The 22,604-nt window shown below is 35.0% G+C and overlaps 2 protein-coding genes across 2 annotated transcripts; one reads left to right on the top strand and one right to left on the bottom strand.

The window, feature by feature from the left end:
- Window positions 1–85: 85 nt before the first annotated feature.
- LOC122020425 lies at window positions 86–3,381 on the bottom strand. The gene is made up of 5 exons (XM_042578347.1): window positions 2,680–3,381; window positions 1,709–2,176; window positions 1,215–1,592; window positions 1,077–1,144; window positions 86–572 (listed from the first exon to the last, which is right to left on the bottom strand). Exons 1-5 carry the CDS (start codon window positions 3,232–3,234, stop codon window positions 365–367), a joined length of 1,677 nt encoding a protein of 558 aa, XP_042434281.1. The 5' UTR covers window positions 3,235–3,381; the 3' UTR covers window positions 86–364.
- Window positions 3,382–8,716: 5,335 nt separating this feature from the next.
- Window positions 8,717–9,424, top strand: LOC122019552 (protein FAR1-RELATED SEQUENCE 4-like). The gene has a single exon (XM_042577010.1). The coding sequence runs from the start codon at window positions 8,717–8,719 to the stop codon at window positions 9,422–9,424; it is 708 nt and encodes a 235-aa protein (XP_042432944.1).
- The last annotated feature ends 13,180 nt before the right edge of the window (window positions 9,425–22,604 follow it).

Here is a 22,604-nt window from a genome sequence, read left to right as displayed (position 1 = left end):
CGCAGAAATCCCAATTGAAAAAAAAAAAAATTGTAATGAAGCTACTAGTCAAACATTGATGACCCTGGACTTGGGATGCAAAAGATTGCAGCAATAACAGCACACAAATTATCTAAGAGTCGATCAAACAATTTACAAAGGCGACAGCTACGATCTTAAATTCATGTTCGTGTCCGAAGCAATTGGACTACTGTTAACTTCGTAAACAAGAAGTTAACCTACAGAGTAGAGACATCTACCATTTACATCAGAGAAGCTTCTGTTTTTGAAGTGTCGACTAGCTAATCTTAAACCTCATACCGTGGATCGAAATCACGAATCAAATGGTCATATTGGAAGAAGTCAGTTAGGCACACTCCAGTGGCTAACCAGAGAGGGACATGGATCTATTGAACTCCATCGATTTTTTAACAGATTCAGGGAAGTGAGTGCCTTGCGGAATCCAAAGACCACCTTGTTGAGGAAGAACTATGTTCTGATCTTTCCACTTACCATCACTGCTAGTTTCTGCAGACTTTGCTTCTTTCTTTTTCTTCACGAATTCAAAGAACTCTGCAACTTGCCGAGCATACCTAGAAAAATGCAACAACGAGCTGATTAGACATGATAGGGAATTCACATGCGATCTTGACTTGTTTTAGTAAAATCTTATCGATTTATAGGTATGTAACAAACAGGGCTTTAAACAGATGGAGCAAATTGCATGATAACAAAAACTTTTAGCTGCTGAACATAAATCTTATGCAAGTTATCTTTAACAATATTATAACACAGAACCATCCAAGTCCTCCAATGAACCTTTGCTGCACATGGCCATGGTACAAAATTCTCAAGTTAACCTACTTATCAGTTTTTAAATTTTCAATTTCTATGCAATTTCACTAGATATGGACACACAAATTGCACGGCTCAATAAACAAACACTAAATTATTCATCATCTCAACAAACCAAAAGATATACTGATTAGGTCTCCCAAACAAAGCCTACAAAAATACTTCAATCCCTAAACACCTGAGTCATGAAATTTTCATCTTAGATTTCATTTGTTCAGCCAAAAAAAATGCTTCCAACTTACTGTTGTTTAGCTTCAACGTCCCTGTTAAAGTCAATGTCAGGTTCACAATCCAGAACCAGAGCTGGAACCTGCTGATTGATAAAACTGTTAAATATACCAAGTCATTTTCTTTGTAGGAAAAGGCAGTGTGAAAGTCACCTTCTGAATAGTTGGATGCATGTGATTGCCTTCCAAGAGAAAAACACGATCTCTTATTTCAGGATGCAGGGATTTATCCATCTGCAAAGGCAGCTGGCTGACTGACAATACACCATGGTTACCATGTTGTGAAGGGAACAGCCAGCTTTCATGTTTCTCATGTAGATCCCTCAAGTAGTCCAAGCTAACACTGAGTTCCTCTGCTCTCTTACGCATAATCATTCTCTTGTGGCATGTATCAGGGCTCGCTCTAAGATAAATGAACCCATCAGGAACTAGCCCTGGAAGGCATGATACAACAGGATCAAACCATGAATCGTAGATGCTAATTTCCATCTCATTCATCCATTTTGCTTCATGAACAGCTCGTACAAAGACCTGTGAATAAGTGAAACGTAGTATCAATTCTTGAAGGAACAAGGACTAAATAACCATCATATACACTAAAATTTGGTGTGTTAAATGTCATCAATTTATCGTGCAATTACTCTTACCATCCTATCAGTGAAGACACTTCTTTCCATCAGCCTGAGAGGCTTTATTCCACTAGCTGACTCTCTTTCTTGCATCATCCTTGTTACAAATACATAATTCTGAAAGGTGTAGGCATACCTCTGTGGTTCAGCATAAAAGGCATCCAATATATTGAAGTGGTCAGGACCAATATCTTGCCACTTGGCAATAGGTTCAGGAACAATTTCCACGAGATCACGAAGTTCAATTGTTTCATTAGCAATTCTTTGAAGGAAAGTAGTTTTCCCCACACTGATATTACCTTCAACACAAAAAGTAAGTCTATTATTCAGTCGAAGCCTCTCACTAGATTCGGTAGGACCATCTTTTAACCCTTCTTCCACTTTTTCTTTGATAAAAGAGGTTATGCTCTCTGCATGGCTTTTATGGATGATACCTATGGAACTTTTCAGATATTCAACCATCTTCTGGCTAGATTTGTCAACAACCTGCGTGACAGGAATATGAAAATCATAATAGACAAGAAATTACCACAATTTCAATAAGAATTCAAGCATCAAAGGGTACACATATAATGGAGAATCTGCTTATCTAGTTTTGCAGTGACATACAAGTCCATCCACAATATCATCCCAATCCAAACTGACATATCAGCCGTCTGAATTAAAGAAACGCACTATAGTAATCCATATTATACAATATGCATGGTTCAAAAGACATCGATTTCCAAAGCATATATCAATTGACAAAGTTGGTTTGAACAATGAAATCATAGGGTACCACACCAAGTTTTCATCCCGTGAAATTCCTAGCTATAGTCACTAGAAAGGCATGTGAACTAATAAATATAAGAAAACAACAAAGTTACTGACTCAATAGTTCCGAAACCTATTACTTCAAGTGTAAGCTTTGTTTTGGGAGTGTGCAGGAGAAGGGGCATCAAAAACAGGTTGAAACGCTAAAGTTTGCCAAAGGAATTTAGGTTAAGAACCTTATCTACATAAAGTTGTTTGAGCTGATCAACGCCTTCAAAACCCTTATCCACCAGCTTCCTCTGATTCCGTGGCCCAACCCCAGGAATCGCTAACAGCTCTAGGCTACGTGCTGAGGGAGGATTCAAAGAACCACCACCTCTAACTCGTCTCTTCTCCTCTCGCTCTCCTATCCCCAGAAAAGATACTTCCTCCCCACCCACAACCCCGCCTTCCACCTGCTCATCGACTTCAGAGCTCTCTTCATCAACCAAATCCTCCAAGTCCCCATCTTTCCTCTGGCTCTTCAATGCTTCGACCGACCTGAAACCCCTCCCCCAACCCCCACGCAATCCGTGAGCCGAAGCCGACATTCCACCTTGCCAGAAGCGACCGGGTCCATTTTCTGGGAATACGGAAGCCGGGGCCGGATTCTTGCAAGAAAGAAGGCTCCGGTCGGGAGCGGAAGCGCATCTTGGAGAAGGGAGACGGAGGGACAGCATCGGAGAGAGGCGGCGGACTCGGGCAGCAGCTGTCTGAATCCAGCCGGGGGTTCCACGCCAGAGCTTGTGCATAGCTTCTTGCTATATGACCACAGGGCACATGAAGAATCGCAAGACGAAAAAGCGACTGGAGGGAGGGAGGAGGAGGAGGATGGTGTAGGGTTTTTGGGCGGCAGGTGGAAATTAGGGTTTAAAGAATCCTCGTGGAACATCTGCAGCGCAAGGGGATTCCACGGCGATGTTTATATCACGAGGGACCACCGAGACAGTGTGTGCCAAAAATGGACAAGCAGGAGTCAACAAGGTAACGGCCGTTAGCCTCATAACTATCGCACTATTATGAATTAATAATAAAATTACTTTTAAAAATTATAATTTGCCTTAGTTCAGGGCTGTGCTCGGCCCGCCAATTTAGGGTTTAGGGTTGAAAAATTTTCAATTCGAGATTATCTACTAGCTTCGTGTCAAAATTGATGTCATTATTAATATCGTCAGCCTTATAATTTGATAATTGATTATAAATTAATCCTATAATTTATAATCTTTCATATAATCTGATAGACAATAAATGAAACAGTCAGGATCTCTTGAACTACTCATATTTGTGGTTAGATCGTGACCACGATTCGACCGTAATTTGTTGCGATCTTTTTCTAGTTTCACCGTCCTCACCAGGTTATAGTTTTGGTTCAGAGCGGACGACCGGAGGCCGCCTAGAGGAGATCCTCACTTGGCACCCAGTAACCTGACCACTTATCCTCCACCGGTGTCCTCTGGACGGCCTCTTACCATCCGCTTCGAACCATACTATAACCTGGTAGGGACGATGAACTCAGAAAGGGATCGTAACAAATTGTGATCGGATCGCGGCCATGATCTGACCACAAATATGAGTGGTCTAGGAGATCTGCTCTCCAATGAATGGTGCTTATGATGAGCATAATCATCTTTTACTACAATATCAATTTCGTCATGATAATCACTATCCTCACGATAGTCACTATCGTTACTATCACTATTATTAATAAAAAACCTTCATGCTTATAATATGAATACAGAAAGTTGTTTAAAAATATTATAATGAAAGGAATATGGGAGTTCATTGTCAGATATTTGACCAAATAAGATCATCTAGTTCCTATAGAATATATCACTAAAATACTTCTAGATTGTGGATTAAGCTAGTCAATTCAAGAGCTCACTAAAAAAAATATAAAGACATATGAAATATAAAAAAATTGAAAATTTTAAATTTAGTTACACATGAGATGGACCAGCTCATAAGCCTATTGACTTTTCCATTTTAATTATAAGTCTTTAATTTTTTGGATCCATAAACTACGCGGACTGACCCATTTAAGCTTGCTTTAAATGGACTGATAAAATGGTCGGCTTTATTTTTGCCTGATTAATTTTGAAAATAGACAGCCTTATTTTTCTAATAGTTCACTAGAGAGATCATCAAAGAAGAGACAACTTCGGCGAAAGTGTGGGTGCTATTAGTGTCAACCTAAGAGTCAATCATAAGTTGATTGATAAAGGACATGTTGTATTATATTTATTATAGATAATGTTTTGTTTGCAATATTTACCTTATATTTGTGCTAAGTAAATATAATGTCCTAACATAATATGTTCTAGTCTACAACATATCAATTGGTTGAATTGATTGTAGGAGATTGTTATATATATATATATATAAGGACAATATTAATACGTTGAAACTAGTATGTAGATCAATTGATGACTTATTCTCATAAGTCATGAATATAAGATATCAAGTTAACACATAAGTATATATTAGAGAATCTGTACTAAATTAACCCCCATGAGAAGTTTTATGGATCATTATATGAGTGTCATAAATATTCTCATAGTGACTATTAGTATAAATAGTCCTTAGACTTGAAAACACTACGGTTTCCTACATAAGGAGTTATGTACTTTAATATCGACAAACGTCATCTGTAATAAGGTGGACTATAAAGTTATTTACTAGGTATAAAATGAGCTACGCAGAGAGATGTGAGTGACGTAGATGAGATTTGTCCCTTCCATATAACAGAAGAGATATTTGTAGGCCCCTTGATTCAGTAAGGCTACTGAAATGCATGACCATACTCAAATAAGTCAATTTAAGATATTAAACTTATTTGATTAAGTGACTCTACTTAGAGATCAATAAACATATAGATTGATGAGAGAATAACACAATCTATGTCTTATGAATCAATTTAGATATTAAGGACAAAATGATTGAACTATACAAGATAATGATCATAGACAAGTTAGGTCGGATCTTGACATTTTCATCACTTGGGTAGCAATGATGTATTACTAGATACCACTCAGTGCTTGTATATCTAAAATAGTTGTAGAAATACTGTCAATGTTACGAGAACCTATTGATTTATTTTAGTTTGATTAAAATAGTGTGAGAATGAGCCTTAAGTCCGAAATTGATTTCGAACCTTAAGCTTATTGATTTAATAAGTTAATTCAATATGCCTCCTTTTCTTTTAAGCCTCAACTCAACTATAGAGTCCATTAAAAGAAACACTAATAGCCATCTCTTTAAAGAGAGCAAGAAAGTGAAAAGTTAACTTTTTCTTTTTGTCATCTTAAATAGCCATCTTTAAAGAGAGCAAGAAGCTAAAGAGTTGGTTTTTTCTTGGATTTGTCACCTTAAATCGTCATTTCTAGCAAGAAAGTGAAGATGTATGAGACTTTCTAATTCCTTAGTTCGTGAGACAAAGGAAGAGACGTGTTTGTGTGGATACTATAGGGTGTGGACATTTTGATTACGCTCAGATCAGCTAGACTAGCAGACTTTTGAGGATTGTTTACATATCAAATTATAATCCTATTCGTTAAAGTAGTTAAAAAAATAGTTTTCCATTCGTATGAATCTATGGAGGAATTAATTTCGATAGTATTTTAGTTTATTTTTCACTTTAGATCCCTTCAAGTGCATGCCAGGCTAAAAAGTGTGGGTGTCAACCTCATTTTCGACGAACTCAATGCACATTAATCACTTAAGTCTTCTTTGTGTGTTTTAACATTTTGTTAAATTACAATTTTATTGCAAAACATAGACAAAGAGATGAATCATCATGAATAAAAATATTGGTGAGCAAATTTGATGGTAGGAACTTATTTATATTTGTTCAACAATGTAAATAAATTTGAATAACTCATCTAATTAAATAGACAAACTTGAATAAATATATATTTAACTTATTAATATCTATAAATAATCATCACGAACAATATAAAGTTTATAAATCATATTCATTAACAAATTTTTTTTATCAAACATACGAATAAATAAATAAAACTCTTAAAATGAATAAATATACATATAATATAATCACTTGTAAAAAATAAACCAACCAATAAAAGTTTACAAAACCAACCAATATAATATATACATAAATATACATATATTTTTAAACTTACTAATCAACCAAATAAAACAAGTTTAAAAATATAAAAAATTTTAAACAATCAACCAATACAAGTTTTATATAATATATATATATATATATATATATACTCCTTCAGAAGTCGACTTTTAAAATATTGATGTCATTTGAAATTCAAATTATTATCTTCTTCATTACTCTTCTGAGTGCTTTAATACTGCTCCACACCGACAGAGGTTGATAATCAAATGTGTACTTGGATGATGATGAAAAAGAGCAAGGCAAAGAAGTGATGTGCTTCTTTGAGAATATATTTTCATATCTCAATTGATTTTGTGTCATATTTAGAACTAGTTCTTCTGATAGTAATTCATGGTTGAGGATTAGGTTCATTAGAATTAGGATGTTGGTCAGCCCCAAAAATAAATCATCTAAACAAAATAATTCACATTATATATGTTTCACCAAATAGGGATAGGGAGGAGAATAAGGATTTTCACTCTCTTCCAGTTAATTATGAACTCCCATTAGAACATCTACACCCACCACTTAATCAAAAAGTATAGGATCTACATGTCACTTACACATTATATTAACATATTCATTTTCTCACATTCATCTTAACATTAACACTCATTATTTGTGGGTCTCGTTGTCCATTCATTTTTATTTTTATTACCATTTCAATTATATTTACACAATTTAAATGATTATTATTTAAAATAAATAATAATAATAATTTTAAATATATTATTTATCTAAATTAAAATATATTTATTTAAAATTAAAATAAATAATAATATTAATATATTTATTTAATAAAAAAATACATGGAGGGTACTTAAGTGGCCCTCTCTTCTTACCTTGTGTGCGTGATAATTTTTTGATTTATTTTAATCTGCGTGCAGCATTGAATGCATTCAATGCCACGACAACATTAACGCTACATCATAATAGTTTTAATGTCAACATGTAATTATAACATTCAACATTAAGAGCAACTGTAATGCTACATCGTTATAACACCTACAACCTCATCAAAAAGTACGGGACCCATTGCCACATACTCATTATAACAACCTCTTTCTTTCACCCACATTCCTTTTAACATTAACACTCATTATTTATGGTCCCACAATCTACTCGATCATCTTAAAATTATATCATATTAAATAAATATATTTTAAATATATTTTAAAATATTTAAATTATTATTATTATTTTTAATAATAATCTTACAATTTTTTATTTTAAAATTTATAATTTTTTAATAAATAAAATTAAAAAATATATATATACACATGGGGTGGGCCAGGGCTGGGGTGGGCCAGCCCTGGCCCACCCCATGCATGCTTGAACGTGTTTAAGCAGATGAACGCGGAGGCACACCTCCACAACGACAAATTAAATGTACAGTAACGTTATAACGCGATATTAACACCGCGTTGCAGTTGCTCTTAGTCACCCTTGAAAAAGGTACACTGTTACTAGTGGAGGCACGATGAGATAGTCGAAGAAAGCCATGACAATCTAAACAGGGATGACAACGATGGTGTGTAACTTCTTCTAATTAGGTAACAGGAAAGTATTAAAAAAATAGTAAATCTATGTCAGAATCTCGCCAGCTAGAAAATTAATTAAATATTATTAATAATATTTATATATAATAAATTACTAATTAGCCCTTAATTAAAGTATTAATTATTCTTATCTTGTAAAACTTAAAATTAGCTAGAAAATTTATTAGGAACTTGAAATCAATTAGAGAATTTATTGGAAATTGTTAATGACATTTCCCTGTAAAAAATTAATAATTAATTCTTAATTATACTACTTTTTAATTAGTTTAGAGTTAAAATTAATATTAAAATTGAAAATCACAACATCAATTCTATTCTTCTTCTCTATCAAAAACTATTCTTTTCTTCTTCTCTATAAAAAATTATGGAGATCGAAAACTTCATAAATAGTGATTCTTTGATGACAATTTTTTTTATTCTGATGATGAAAGTTTGTTCGAGAAAAATTTAGAGCATGGACACCAATCCAACTCAGACGAAGTCAATAGTACCCAGATTGTGGAAGGATTCTCGAATAATTTAAATGTTGAAGTCAGACCTTCTCCTGGTATGATATTTGATAGTCTTGATAGTATGTTTACAACTTATCAAGAATACGCCCGACTCAAAGGCTTTAGCATTGCAAAAAGAGCAGCTCACAAGGTTAGTGGAGAAGATAAGTATGTAGTGATTATTTGTGATTGGGGTAGAAAACGACGGTTTGAAATTTCTTCAAAGAGAATAGATTGCTCGGCTAGAATTAATGCAATCAAGCAAGTAAATGGGTGTTGGGTGGTTTCAAAAATATACATAAACCACAATCATGATCTTAATCCTGAAATGCCAATTTTAATGCCAAGACATAGGTCTTTGTCAGTGAACATGAAGAGACAATTAGAAGCTAACGACATTGTCGGTCTAAGGCCATGCAAGAATATCAAGGTATTTGAAGTTCAAGCTGGCGGACTTGAGAATTTAGGATGTCTTCCTAAAGATTGTAGAAATTTTATCGAGAAGAGAAGAAGGTTGAGACTTGGTGATGGAGATGCTGAGGTTATTCACAAGCTCTTTATAACAATGCAATTGAGGGACAGAAACTTCTTTCATTTAATGGATGTTGATGATGAAGGCAGGCTATGCAATGTGTTGTGGATTCATCCACCAAGCAAAGCTGCATATGAAGAATTTCATGATGTTATAAGCTTCGACACAACTTACCTGGTGAATAAATATAAGATGCCTTTTGTCACCTTTGTCGACATCAATCATCATGGTTAATCCATTTTATTAGGGTGTGCCTTGGTTACACATGAAGATGCAAGATCATTCAAGTGACTCTTCATGAATTGGCTCGAGGCAATGGGACATTCATCCTATTGCTATATTTGTAAGGAACTAGAGTGCTAAACACGCTTATGCGCGGCGGAAATCATCTAGTTCCTCCAGTAGATCCATGCGAAGGGAAAAGAAAAATATACTAAGTTTTCTAAAGGAGCTTGAAAAAGGTTATACCTTTGATGCGTGCACACGGACTCTAGACAGCTTGGATCACAGCACGATCACACGTTCGCGCCTCTATGGTATCCACACGAACAAGCCTTGCCTTCGTTTGTCTCACAAACTCACAAGTAGGGCTGTAAATGAACCAAGCATTCATGAACAAGCTTGGTGTTTGGCTTGGTAAGAGCTTGTTTATGTTCGTTCAATATACATAAGATTAACTAAACAAACAAGCTCGAACAGCTCGTTAAGCTAAACAAACAAGCTTGAACATATATGTGTTCAGCTCGTTAACATTCGTGAACAATGTTCGTGAACAACGTTCATGAACAATGTTCATGAACCATATTCATTAATAAAACTCTTTTCAATATGCAAAATAAATAATAAAATAAAATAAAATAAAATAAACAAATAAATTTAAATTATCAAGCTCAATAACTAATCAAACAACTAAAAGTTTTAAACAATCAAACAAGCTAGAATTGAGAGCTTGATAACATCTAAATGAACCAAGCCCAAGCCAAACTTGAACCAAGCTTAAGCCAAGCTTGAATTGAGAGCTTGATAACATCTAAATGAACCAAGCTCAAGCCAAGCTTCAAACAAGCTCAAGCTCATAAAAAATAAACCAAGCCAAGCTTGAACACTCATTTCAAAAGCTTGGTTCATTTTAAGCTCGGCTCGGCTCGGCTTGGTTACCTTATCAAACAAGCTTGAACACCCCAAAGCTCGGCTCGACTCGGCTTGTTTACAACCCTACTCACAAGTTGGAGAAGGGAACCAACTAAGGTTGTGCTAGCAACCTAGAGAAGGGGTTTCGGCCAAGAGGAGAAGAGAGGGAGGAGAGAATGAAGATCTATTCAAAAAATGAAGAGAAAAATGCTAAAGTATTTTCATCCAATGAAAACACTTAATGAGCATTAATTCAATTAATGAGCCTTAATGAGTATTTACACTCCATTAAGGACCACACTTGAAACTTCTCATTTTAAATTCAATTTCGAAAATTGAATGAAATGATTCATTGAATTTAGAAATTTAATGAATATCTCCATTAATCCTCATTTGAGTCTAACTCAAGTCTAATTCACTTGAGTCTAACTCGAGTATAATTCAATCGAGTCTTACTCAATTAATCTCATGCAATTTCAAATTCAATGAATCACATTTTATTAATTTGAATTGACTCCTTGAATCTAGTTTGAATTAGACTTAATCCAACAATTAGATCCAATTGAGTTTAACTCAATAAGTCCAATTCGGATTAGACTTAATCCAATGATTCATTATATGAACCCATCTCCAAATCTACTTGTTCTTTGTGTGTGACCCAATAGGTTCTCATAATGTTGACAATGTACCCAAATTAACATTTAGATATATAAGCAATGAGTGACAAATAGAAAGACATCATTTGTTGGGTTTTTCGGGCCGTGAAAACCGCTTTTTCGCGTCGCGGAAACCCCGAATCACCCTAGCCATTGGATCCGTGCGAAGAAAAACTTTCGAAAAACAAGTACGAGTTTCAAACAATGATCTACAATAGATCTACATGTTGGTTGCTACAAGGAAAACCTAGAGGTTCCACTGTACAAAAATTTTGTATAAAGGTCTGAACCTTTTCCTAGCTACCATGTGTTCTTTTAAATTAAATTTTGGATCGCCTGCGGAACTTAACACGTTTGATCCAAAACTTAATCTATTCGTTCTTTTAGGTTTTGACTTGGGTCTCCTGCGGAACTTAACACGTTCGACCCAAATTACCTTAAGTTATTAATTCCATTAAATATTAATTTCCATAATTGGTTCCCAGTACTGACGTGGCGAGGCACATGACCTTCTTGGATATGGGAGCAACCACCACCGACTAGACAAAACCTTTTATGGAAAGCTAATATTTAATTTCCTAAAATAACTTTAGGTAAACCGAAAAGAACAATCAAATCACAAGGGAAAAAAAAACCAAAAGAACACAACATCGAAAAACATATTCGAAATACTAGAATCGCATGCCTCTTGTATTTGGTATTATTTCCATAAATAACTAGCATGATGCGGAAAGAAAAATTACTAGTTATACCTTCTAGAAAGACCTCTTGATCTTCTACCGTATTCCTCTTCTAACCTTGGACGTTGTGTGGGCAACGATCTTCCGAGATGAGAACCACCAAGCACCTTCTTCTTCCTTGCAAGTTTCGGCCATCAAAACTTCTTCTAGGATGAAGAGGTTCGGCCACCACCACCATGCTCCAAGGGATGCTAGAAAAGAGGCTTCTTTTCTCTCCTTCTTCTCCTTCTTAGATCCGGCCACCAAAGATATCTCCACCATGAGAAAGTTTCGGCCACACAAAGGAGAGGAGAGAAAAGAAAGGGCCGGCCACACCCAAAGAAGAAAAGAGGGAGAAAAATAATAGAGACTGTTCCCCTTGAAGCCTCCTCTACCTCCTCTTTTATAATCCTTGGTCTTGGCAAATAAGGAAAATTTAATAAAAACTTCCTTAATTCTTTTGCCATTAAAAAAGAAAATTTATTTAATTAAAAATAATTTTTCTTTTCTATTTGTTAATGGTCGGCCACCTTAATCCCTTTAATCAAGGAAATTTTAATTCACACAAGAATTAAAACTTCCTAATTTGCTTCCGGAAATTTATAAAAATTTCTCAAATAATTTTTCCCTTCATGGTGGTTAATAAAAAGGAAATTTTATAAATTAAAATATTTCTTTTAAACATGTGGATAATAAGAAAGTTATCTCTAAAAATTAAAATCTCTTTTAATCTACAAATAAGGAAAGATATCAAATCTTTTCTTAATCTTTTGTAGAAACTTATAAAAGAGAATATTTAATTTTAAACTCTCTTTTAAATCATGAACATGATTAAAAAGGAAAGTTTTCTTAAAATTTAAAATCCACCTTTAATCAACAAATAATGAAAGATTTCAAATTTTAAAGTCTCTTTTAAACATGTAGATGATTTACAAATAAGGAAAGTTTTTACCAAAAATTAAAACCATCCTTTTAAACTACAAATAAGGAAAGAGATTAATCTCTTCTCTTAATCTTTTGTAGAAAGTTATAAAAGGAAATTTTTAATTTTTAAACTCTCTTTTAAAATCATGATATCCACATAAGAAATAATTTTAATAAAAATCCTTTTTAACATTCTAGTGGCCGGCCACCTACATGGCTCATCCATTTGGTCTTGGCCGGCCCTAGCTTGGGTTCCAAGCTAGCTTGGCCGGCCCCATTGGATGGGTAAGAAGGTGGGTATGCGGTGGGTATAAATCTCTATATACTAGAGGCTACGATAGGGACCGAGAGGAGGAATTGGTTTTGGTCTCCCGATGAAATTAAGCATCCCGTGTTCGCCCCGAACACACAACTTAATTTCATCAATAATAATTCATTCCACTAAAGAACTATTATTGAACTACCGCACCAATCCCAAATTACATTTTGGGCTCCTTCTTATTATGAGTGTGTTAGTCTCCCTGTGTTTAAGATAACAAATGTCCACTAATTAAGTAAGTTACTGACAACTCACTTAATTAATATCTAGCTCCAAGAGTAGTACCACTCAACTTCATCATCATGTCGGACTAAGTCCACCTGCAGGGTTTAACATGACAATCCTTATGAGCTCCTCTTGGGGACATTCTCAACCTAGATCACTAGGACACAATTTTCTTCTATAATCAACAACACACACTATAAGTGATATCATTTCCTAACTTATCGGGCTTATTGATTCATCGAACTAAATCTCACCCATTGATAAATTAAAGAAATAAATATCAAATATATGTGTTTGTTATTATATTAGGATTAAGAGCACACACTTCCATAATAACTGAGGTCTTTGTTTCTTTATAAAGTCAGTATAAAAGAAAAGACCTCAAATGGTCCTACTCAATACACTCTAAGTGTACTAGTATAATTATATAGTTAAGATAAACTAATACCTAATTACACTACGACCTTCCAATGATTTGTTCCTTTCCATCTTGGTCGTGAGCTACTGTTTATAATTTATAAGGAACCGATAACATGATCTTCTGTGTGTGACACCACACACTATGTTATCTACAATATAAATTAATTGAACAACTACATTTATCATAAATGTAGACATTTGACCAATGTGATTCTTATTTCTAGATAAATGTTTATACCAAAAGCTAGGCTTTTAGTATACATCCTAACAATCTTCCACTTATACTAAAAGACTAAGCTGCTATATCTGCTGCCATACATCTAATTCCTAACCCTTCAACATGCCCATCAAAAGCTCTTGCCTTAAGGACCTCAATGAAAGGATCTATAGGTCATCACCTGATGCAATCTAGGCGGCAACAACTTCTCCTCGTTTATACGATTTCTCGTATTGGGTGGTACTTGCGCTCTATTGTGTTTACTTGCCTTATAGACTTATGTTTTCTTCGAGTTTGCTACTGCACCAACATTATTACAATAAATTGTAATAATATTTGGACAAAACAGAAATCATATCTAAGTCTATCTTGAGGTTATTGAGTCATTCAACTTTTATGGCTATCTCAGAGGCTTGTCATATACTAAGCTTCTATGGTGGAGTCCAGAAAAACACCTATGCTTATCACTCTTCCATAGTTATGACTTTACCTCCTAAAGTAAACACAAAACCCCGAGGTTGACTTATTATTGTCCCTATCCGATTGGAAGTCAAAATCCATGCAACCCACAGGGACCAAATTAACTGCCTTGTAAGCTAGCATATAATCTCTAGTTCCTCTAAGGTACTTTAATATATGCTTTACTGCAGTTCAATGTTCTTGTCTAGGGTTACTTTGATATCTGCTAACTATGCCCTTGGCAAAACAGATTTATGATCTCGTGCATAGCATATATTAGGTTGTCTAACTGCCGAAGCATAAGGAACTACCTACATGTCCTCAATCTCCTTTGATGTCATCGGAGACATCTCTTTAGATAAAGACACTCCATACTTAAAAAGTAAGAAATCTTTCTAGGAGTTTTGCATACTTAAAACGAGCAAGGATTTTTCTGATGTATCAAGCTTGGGATAAGTAAAATATTTTTTTTTTCTTCTTGCGATCCCTTATTACTTTGATCTCAAGAATATATACATTCTCCCAAGTCCTTTATATCGAATTGTTTGGACAACCATACCCTTACTTCTGACAACATTTTGATATTGTTTCTAACTACCAAAAATGTTATCTACGTATAATACAAGAAATACCACCACGTTTCCATCACACCTTTTGTATACACAAGACTTATCCGTTTACTCAATAATTCCATAGGTCTGGATTACTTTGATAAACCAAATGTTCCAAGACCTTGAAGCTTTGCCTCAGTCCATAGATTGATTGAGCTTGCACACAAGATGCTCTTAGCCCTTTGCAATGAACCCTTCTGGTTGCTTTATATGGATGCTTTCTTCAAGACTTCCATTAAGGAATGCTGTCTTGACATCCACTTGCCAAATAGATAAAAGAATCCGAATAGACTTAAGCATGGCTACCAGTGAAAAAGTTTCATTTTTCATCAAGCCTTGCTTTGAAAGTTACTACCTTCCTGTCTATCCCTCTTTTCCTATTATAGACCTTTTTACACCCAACGGCTTTTACACCATTTGGTGATTCTACAAGCTTCCAGATTTTATTAGAATATATATATTCTAATTCTGTTATTCATTACTTTTTGCCAAGATGCTGCATCTTTATCTTGGAGTGCTTCATCATATGACCAAAGATCAGGTTCATGTCCTTCAGGGATCGAGTCCAAAAACTCTTCCAAAACATGAATCTTTTAAGGTTGTCTAACAATCCTCCCACTACGACAAGGCACTTTCTGCAATTGTGTATCATTTGTGATACGTGTTGCAGTTTCCTTGTGGTATCTCATCTTGTACAGTTGGTACTAGGTTAGACATGTCCTTTATTATTTCCTTAAGAACAAATTTACTTATGAGCACGTGGTTCATTATATAGTCATTTTCTAAAAATCAGTCATTGATGCTAACAATGACCTTTTGATTTTTAAGACTATAAACCTACTTTTGTTTATTTAGGATAACTTACAAACAAGTGAACTCCTATCCAACTTATCATTGTCACTCTTTAACATATGTGCTGGATTACCCGAATCCGAATATGCTTCAAAATAGGTTTTCACCTATTCAGCAATTCTATATGAGTAGAGAGTTCTAACTTGGAAGGTACTATGTTCACTTTCGTTTTCAGTGTTTATCCTTAAAACAAATTTGGTAATTTTCTGAATAACTCATCATCTATCTAATTATTCTATAAGAGTCCTTTATCTTCTTTCTACTACACCATTCTGTTGGGGTGTACCAGATGCAGTTAGTTGGGATTGAAATCCAACTTCTGATAAGTGACTCCTAAAATCTCTCAAGAGGTACTTGCCACTACGATCTTCCATAGTGACTTTTTACTTTAACATTTCTCCGCATCAACCTTGTACTCTTTGAACTAATCAAAGTACTTAGTCTTGCGGTACATTAAGTAAATTTATTTGTATCTTGAATAGTTATCTATAAAATAGACAAAATATTCAATACTACCTCTTGTCTGGATAGTCATAGGATCACACAAATCAGAATGAACCGATTTCAACATATCTTTGACTCCATACCCCTTGGACTTAAAAGCTTCTTGGTTTTTTTCCTTCCAAGTAAAACTCGCAGGTTGAAAAGATTTCCACTACCAATGAACCCAAAAGTTCATCAGCTACCTAGCTTTTAGATGCCAAAGATATAATTGGTTCATTTCCGAAGGTTGCTTTCTCTTAAAATTAGAAGATGTGTTACTAACTTCCATTTGTTGCATCATGGGAGTTATTGGATTATAAATTGTCAACCATCATACCAGAATAGATAACTTCCCTATTTTTCTTAATAACAACTTTGTTATCAAAATAGACACAATATCTATAATAGTTTAGAAACTGAAATCAGTTTCTTTCTAAACTTGGTACGTAAAGACAATTACTTAAAATCCATATTTTATTCTTATAAAAAGATAAACATCTCCCACTGTAACAGCTACCACTTTTATAGTAGTGCCCATGTGGACGGTGATTTACCTTTCATTTAGTTGTCGGGTTTCCTGGAACCCTGCAATGAATTGCAGACATGATTAATGACATCTTGTATCTACACTCCAGGTTCTGGTAGATAACACCACTAGACATGTTTCAACTAATGAATTAAATACACCTAAATTGTTCTTAGTTCTAAGAAGACAGTCTACCTTAATGTCCAAGTCCTATTTCCAATCATTACAATTGGGACTACTAAGTCTTTTCTATAGTATGACTACTATGGATTGAGAAACATCCTAAGAATTACAAAAATATTTGGTCAAGATCAACTCCTTAAAATCTCCATGAATTTTGGGTATACAAAATCGAAGAGGAGATTTTATTCATTAATTTTATTATCTCGTCAACTTTACTTTATGATGAATAAAATTAATAGTTGATCTGTCTTTGATCAAATATTTGGTCAAAACTCTTTGAATTTAAAAATAACATTGATTCCTCAAACAATATTATTTAAATTCACCAACACCTCAAACACCGTGAATTTTGCATGCCACGTTAGTGTGGACGTATACAAATTCATCATTTGTAAGAGGAGGGTTTTACCCATTGACTATCTTGTCAATATAACTTTTTGACAAATAAAATTACCTCAAACACCATGAATCTTGTATGCCACGTTAGTATGGACGTATACAAATTCAAACATTTGTAAGAGGGGTTTATTAATTTTATTATCTTGCCAATCTAGTTTTATGACAAATCAATAGTTGGTTTCCCTTTGGTCACACAAGTGATAGTAGTGACTCCGTTGGGGAGGATACTATTAAATGTGTCTAAGTGTATACCATTACTTGACACTAAGTCCATTAATAAGATTATGCCCCTTCCGTTGGGGAAGATCACACGCTCTTAATTAACTTCATATAGTCATCCAAAATGGAAGTTTAATCTAGTGATCCGCAAACAAGCTCATCCGTTATGGAGGAAGGCACTCAGAGCCAACGCGCAAGCTTGTTACATCACTTATAAACCAGTAATGGAGACCGTGGAATTTATTTAAAATAAATCTCTCTCCCACTTAGTTATTTAAAGTGAGGAATTTTGACTATGCTAGTCTACCTAACATGCATACTAACAAGCACACACAACACAGCATAAAAAGCAATAAATAGAAAAACTAATTTTCAACTATTATGGCTTTTATCTATTGCTGTCCTCCATGTGTTGTCAACCCTAGCTGCTGCCATCTTTGGCCACCGCCACCGGGTCTAGTTGTCGCATCCATCTTGCTCCTTGTTCCGCTGCGCCTCTGGTCCTCAAAAGGTTCCACGCCTTGCAAGACTCGATCCGCGACATAAATAGAATTTTACATTTTTCGATCCTATATTCCTCGAAGGAATGTACATGTATCTAGATCAAAAAATAAAATCCTAATAAAACTAAATACAGCTCCTGCTATATTTTATGATACAATCATGCACACACAATAAAATACCCTTGACATGTCCAAGGGTCCAATCACACACATAATAACTATAAGCCATAATAGTTGGATCCCGCATCCACAAAGTTAGCACATCCTACTATTAACCTGCCTAAATTATGTATGACATGTGCATAATTAAACTAATACCAAATACACAGAGGCAAAACCCTAGCTCTGATACCAATTGTTGGTTGCTACTCGGAAAACTTAGAGGTTCCACTGTACAAAAATTTTGTACAAAGGTCTGAACCTTTTCCTAGCTACCATGTGTTCTTTTAAATTAAATTTTAGATCGCCTGCGGAACTTAACACGTTTAATCCAAAACTTAATCTATTCGTTCTTTTAGGTTTTGACTTGGGTCTCCTGCGGAACTTAACACGTTCGACCCAAATCACCTTAAGTTATTAATTCCATTAAATATTAATTTCCATAATTGGTTCCCAGTACTAACGTGGCGAGGCACATGGCCTTCTTGGATATGGGAGCAACCACCACCGACTAGACAAAACCTTTTATGGAAAGTTAATATTTAATTTCCTAAAATAACTTTAGGTTAACCGAAAAGAACAATCAAATCACAAGGGAAAAAAAACCAAAAGAACACAACATCGAAAAACATATTCGAAATACTAGAACCGCATGCCTCTTGTATTTGGTATTATTTCCATAAATAACTAGCATGATGCGGAAAGAAAAATTACTAGTTATACCTTCTAGAAAGACCTCTTGATCTTCTACCGTATTCCTCTTCTAACCTCGGACGTTGTGTGGGCAACGATCTTCCGAGATGAGAACCACCAAGCACCTTCTTCTTCCTTGCAAGTTTCGGCCATCAAAACTTCTTCTAGAATGAAGAGGTTCGGCCACCACCACCATGCTCCAAGGGATGCTTGAAAAGAGGCTTCTTTTCTCTCCTTCTTCTCCTTCTTAGATCCGGCCACCAAAGATATCTCCACCATGAGAAATTTTCGGCCACACAAAGGAGAGGAGAGAAAAGAAAGGGCCGGCCACACCCAAAGAAGAAAAAGGGAGAAAAATAATAGAGTCTGTTCCCCTTGAAGCCTCCTCTAGCCCCTCTTTTATAATCCTTGGTCTTGGCAAATAAGGAAAATTTAATAAAAACTTCCTTAATTCTTTTGCCATTAAAAAAGAAAATTTATTTAATTAAAAATAATTTTTCTTTTCTATTTGTTAATGGTCGGCCACCTTAATCCCTTTAATCAAGGAAATTTTAATTCACACAAGAATTAAAACTTCCTAATTTGCTTCCGGAAATTTATAAAAATTTCTCAAATAATTTTTCCCTTCATGGTGGTTAATAAAAAGGAAATTTTATAAATTAAAATATTTCTTTTAAACATGTGGATAATAAGAAAGTTATCTCTAAAAATTAAAATCTCTTTTAATCTACAAATAAGGAAAGATATCAAATCTTTTCTTAATCTTTTGTAGAAACTTATAAAAGAGAATATTTAATTTTAAACTCTCTTTTAAATCATGAACATGATTAAAAAGGAAAGTTTTCTTAAAATTTAAAATCCACCTTTAATCAACAAATAATGAAAGATTTCAAATTTTAAAGTCTCTTTTAAACATGTAGATGATTTACAAATAAGGAAAGTTTTTACCAAAAATTAAAACCATCCTTTTAAACTACAAATAAGGAAAGAGATTAATCTCTTCTCTTAATCTTTTGTAGAAAGTTATAAAAGGAAATTTTTAATTTTTAAACTCTCTTTTAAAATCATGATATCCACATAAGAAATAATTTTAATAAAAATCCTTTTTAACATTCTAGTGGCCGGCCACCTAAGCTTGGGACCCAAGCTTTGGCCGGCCACCTACATGGCTCATCCATTTGGTCTTGGCCTAGCTTGGGTTCCAAGCTAGCTTGGCCGGCCCCATTGGATGGGTAAGAAGGTGTGTATGCGGTGGGTATAAATCTCTATATACTAGAGGCTACGATAGGGACCGAGAGGAGGAATTGGTTTTGGTCTCCCGATGAAATTAAGCATCCCGTGCTCGCCTTAACACACAACTTAATTTCATCAATAATAATTCATTCCACTAAAGAACTATTATTGAACTACCGCACCAATCCCAAATTACATTTTGGGCTCCTTCTTATTATGAGTGTGTTAGTCTCCCTGTGTTTAAGATAACAAATGCCCACTAATTAAGTAAGTTACTGACAACTCACTTAATTAATATCTAGCTCCAAGAGTAGTACCACTCAACTTCATCATCATGTCGGACTAAGTCCACCTGCAGGGTTTAACATGACAATCCTTATGAGCTCCTCTTGGGGACATTCTCAACCTAGATCACTAGGACACAATTTTCTTCTATAATCAACAACACACACTATAAGTGATATCATTTCCCAACTAATCGGGCTTATTGATTCATCGAACTAAATCTCACCCATTGATAAATTAAAGAAATAAATATCAAATATATGTGTTTGTTATTATATTAGGATTAAGAGCACACACTTCCATAATAACTGAGGTCTTTGTTTCTTTATAAAGTCAGTATAAAAGAAAAGACCTCAAATGGTCCTACTCAATACACTCTAAGTGTACTAGTATAATTATATAGTTAAGATAAACTAATACCTAATTACACTACGACCTTCCAATGATTTGTTCCTTTCCATCTTGGTCGTGAGCTACTGTTTATAATTTATAAGGAACCGATAACATGATCTTCTGTGTGTGACACCACACACCATGTTATCTACAATATAAATTAATTGAACAACTACATTTATCATAAATGTAGACATTTGACCAATGTGATTCTTATTTCTAGATAAATGTTTATACCAAAAGCTAGGCTTTTAGTATACATCCTAACAATCTCCCACTTATACTAAAAGACTAAGCTGCTATATCTGCTGCCATACATCTAATTCCTAACCCTTCAACATGCCCATCAAAAGCTCTTGCCTTAAGGACCTCAATGAAAGGATCTATAGGTCATCACCTGATGCAATCTAGACGGCAACAACTTCTCCTCGTTTATACGATTTCACGTATTGGGTGGTACTTGCGCTCTATTGTGTTTACTTGCCTTATAGACTTATGTTTTCTTCGAGTTTGCTACTGCACCAACATTATTACAATAAATTGTAATAATCTTTGGATAAACCAGAAATCATATCTAAGTTTATCTTGAGGTTATTGAGTCATTCAGCTTTTATGGCTACCTCAGAGGCTTGCCATATACTAAGCTTCTATGGTGGAGTCCAGAAAAATATCTATGCTTATCACTCTTCCATAGTTATGACTTTACCTCCTAAAGTAAACACAAAACCCCGAGGTTGACTTATTATTGTTCCTATCCAAAGTACATAACTCCTTATGTAGAGATCCATGGTGACTTCAGGTCTAAGGACTAGTAGTCATACTAATAGTCACATGAGAAAGTATATGACACTCATATAACGATCCATGATACTTTCTTATGGCGGGTCATTCAGTATACATTCTCTAATGCATACTCATGTGTCAACTTGATATCTCTATATCCATGACTTATGAGATCAAGTCATCGAGTTGACTTACATGCTAGTCTTATTGCATTAACATTGTCCCTGAATGTTAATACTCGACTAGGAATGATTTAGAGTAGTGTTCACTATATCATCTCACTATCGGTTCCACTAACCGATTGATATAGGTAAGAACCTTCTACTCAAGGACGTTACTATACTTAGTTTATTTGGCACCAATACAAGTAAGTATAATAACCAAATGCTTTTATTTATATAGAATATGATACAATAAGTCCAAAATACAATCATTAAATGATTGACTCTAGGGCTCTAACTAACAATCTCCCACTAGCACTAGTGCCAATCAGTGTAGGCTCTAAGCCCAAATGACCTAGTGTGACCATCATGCTTCTTCTGTGCCAAAGCCTTGGTCAAGGGATCTGCGATGTTAGCCTCTGTAGGTACTCTGCAAATCTTCACATCTCCTCTCTCGATGATCTCTCGAATGAGATGGAACCGCCGTAGTATGTGTTTGGTCCGCTGGTGTGAGCGAGGTTCCTTCGCCTGTGCTATAGCTCCATTGTTGTCACAGTAGAGCTCAATGGGGTCAGCAATACTAGGAACCACCCCAAGTTCAGTGATGAACTTGCGGATCCAAACTGCCTCCTTTGCTGCCTCTGATGCAGCAAGGTACTCGGCTTCTGTTGTAGAATCAGCTACTGTGTCCTGCTTCGAACTCTTCCAGCTCACAGCACCACCATTAATGCAAAACACGAACCCCGACTGCGATCTATAGTCATCCTGGTCGGTCTGGAAGCTAGCATCACTGTAACCCTTTACAGCTAGCTCATCATTACCTCCATATATCAAGAAATATTCTTTAGTCCTTCTTAAGTA

The sequence above is a fragment of the Zingiber officinale genome, chromosome 9A, assembly GCF_018446385.1.
Source record: "Zingiber officinale cultivar Zhangliang chromosome 9A, Zo_v1.1, whole genome shotgun sequence".
Classification (NCBI taxonomy): Eukaryota; Viridiplantae; Streptophyta; class Magnoliopsida; order Zingiberales; family Zingiberaceae; genus Zingiber; species Zingiber officinale.
This window is presented reverse-complemented; position numbering and strand designations above follow the sequence as displayed.

What these genes read in the sequence shown, in the direction of transcription:
- LOC122019552 (XM_042577010.1), top strand. Translation starts at nt 8,717, where the DNA reads ATGATATTTGATAGTCTTGATAGTATGTTTACAACTTATCAAGAATAC.
- LOC122020425 (XM_042578347.1), bottom strand. Translation starts at nt 3,234, where the DNA reads ATGCACAAGCTCTGGCGTGGAACCCCCGGCTGGATTCAGACAGCTGCT. An exon ending in GTGTCTTCACTGATAGGATG is followed by an intron (nt 1,593 to 1,708) that starts GTAAGAGTAATT and finishes ACTTATTCACAG; the next exon opens with GTCTTTGTACGAGCTGTTCA. An exon ending in TGCATCCAACTATTCAGAAG is followed by an intron (nt 1,145 to 1,214) that starts GTGACTTTCACA and finishes ATCAATCAGCAG; the next exon opens with GTTCCAGCTCTGGTTCTGGA.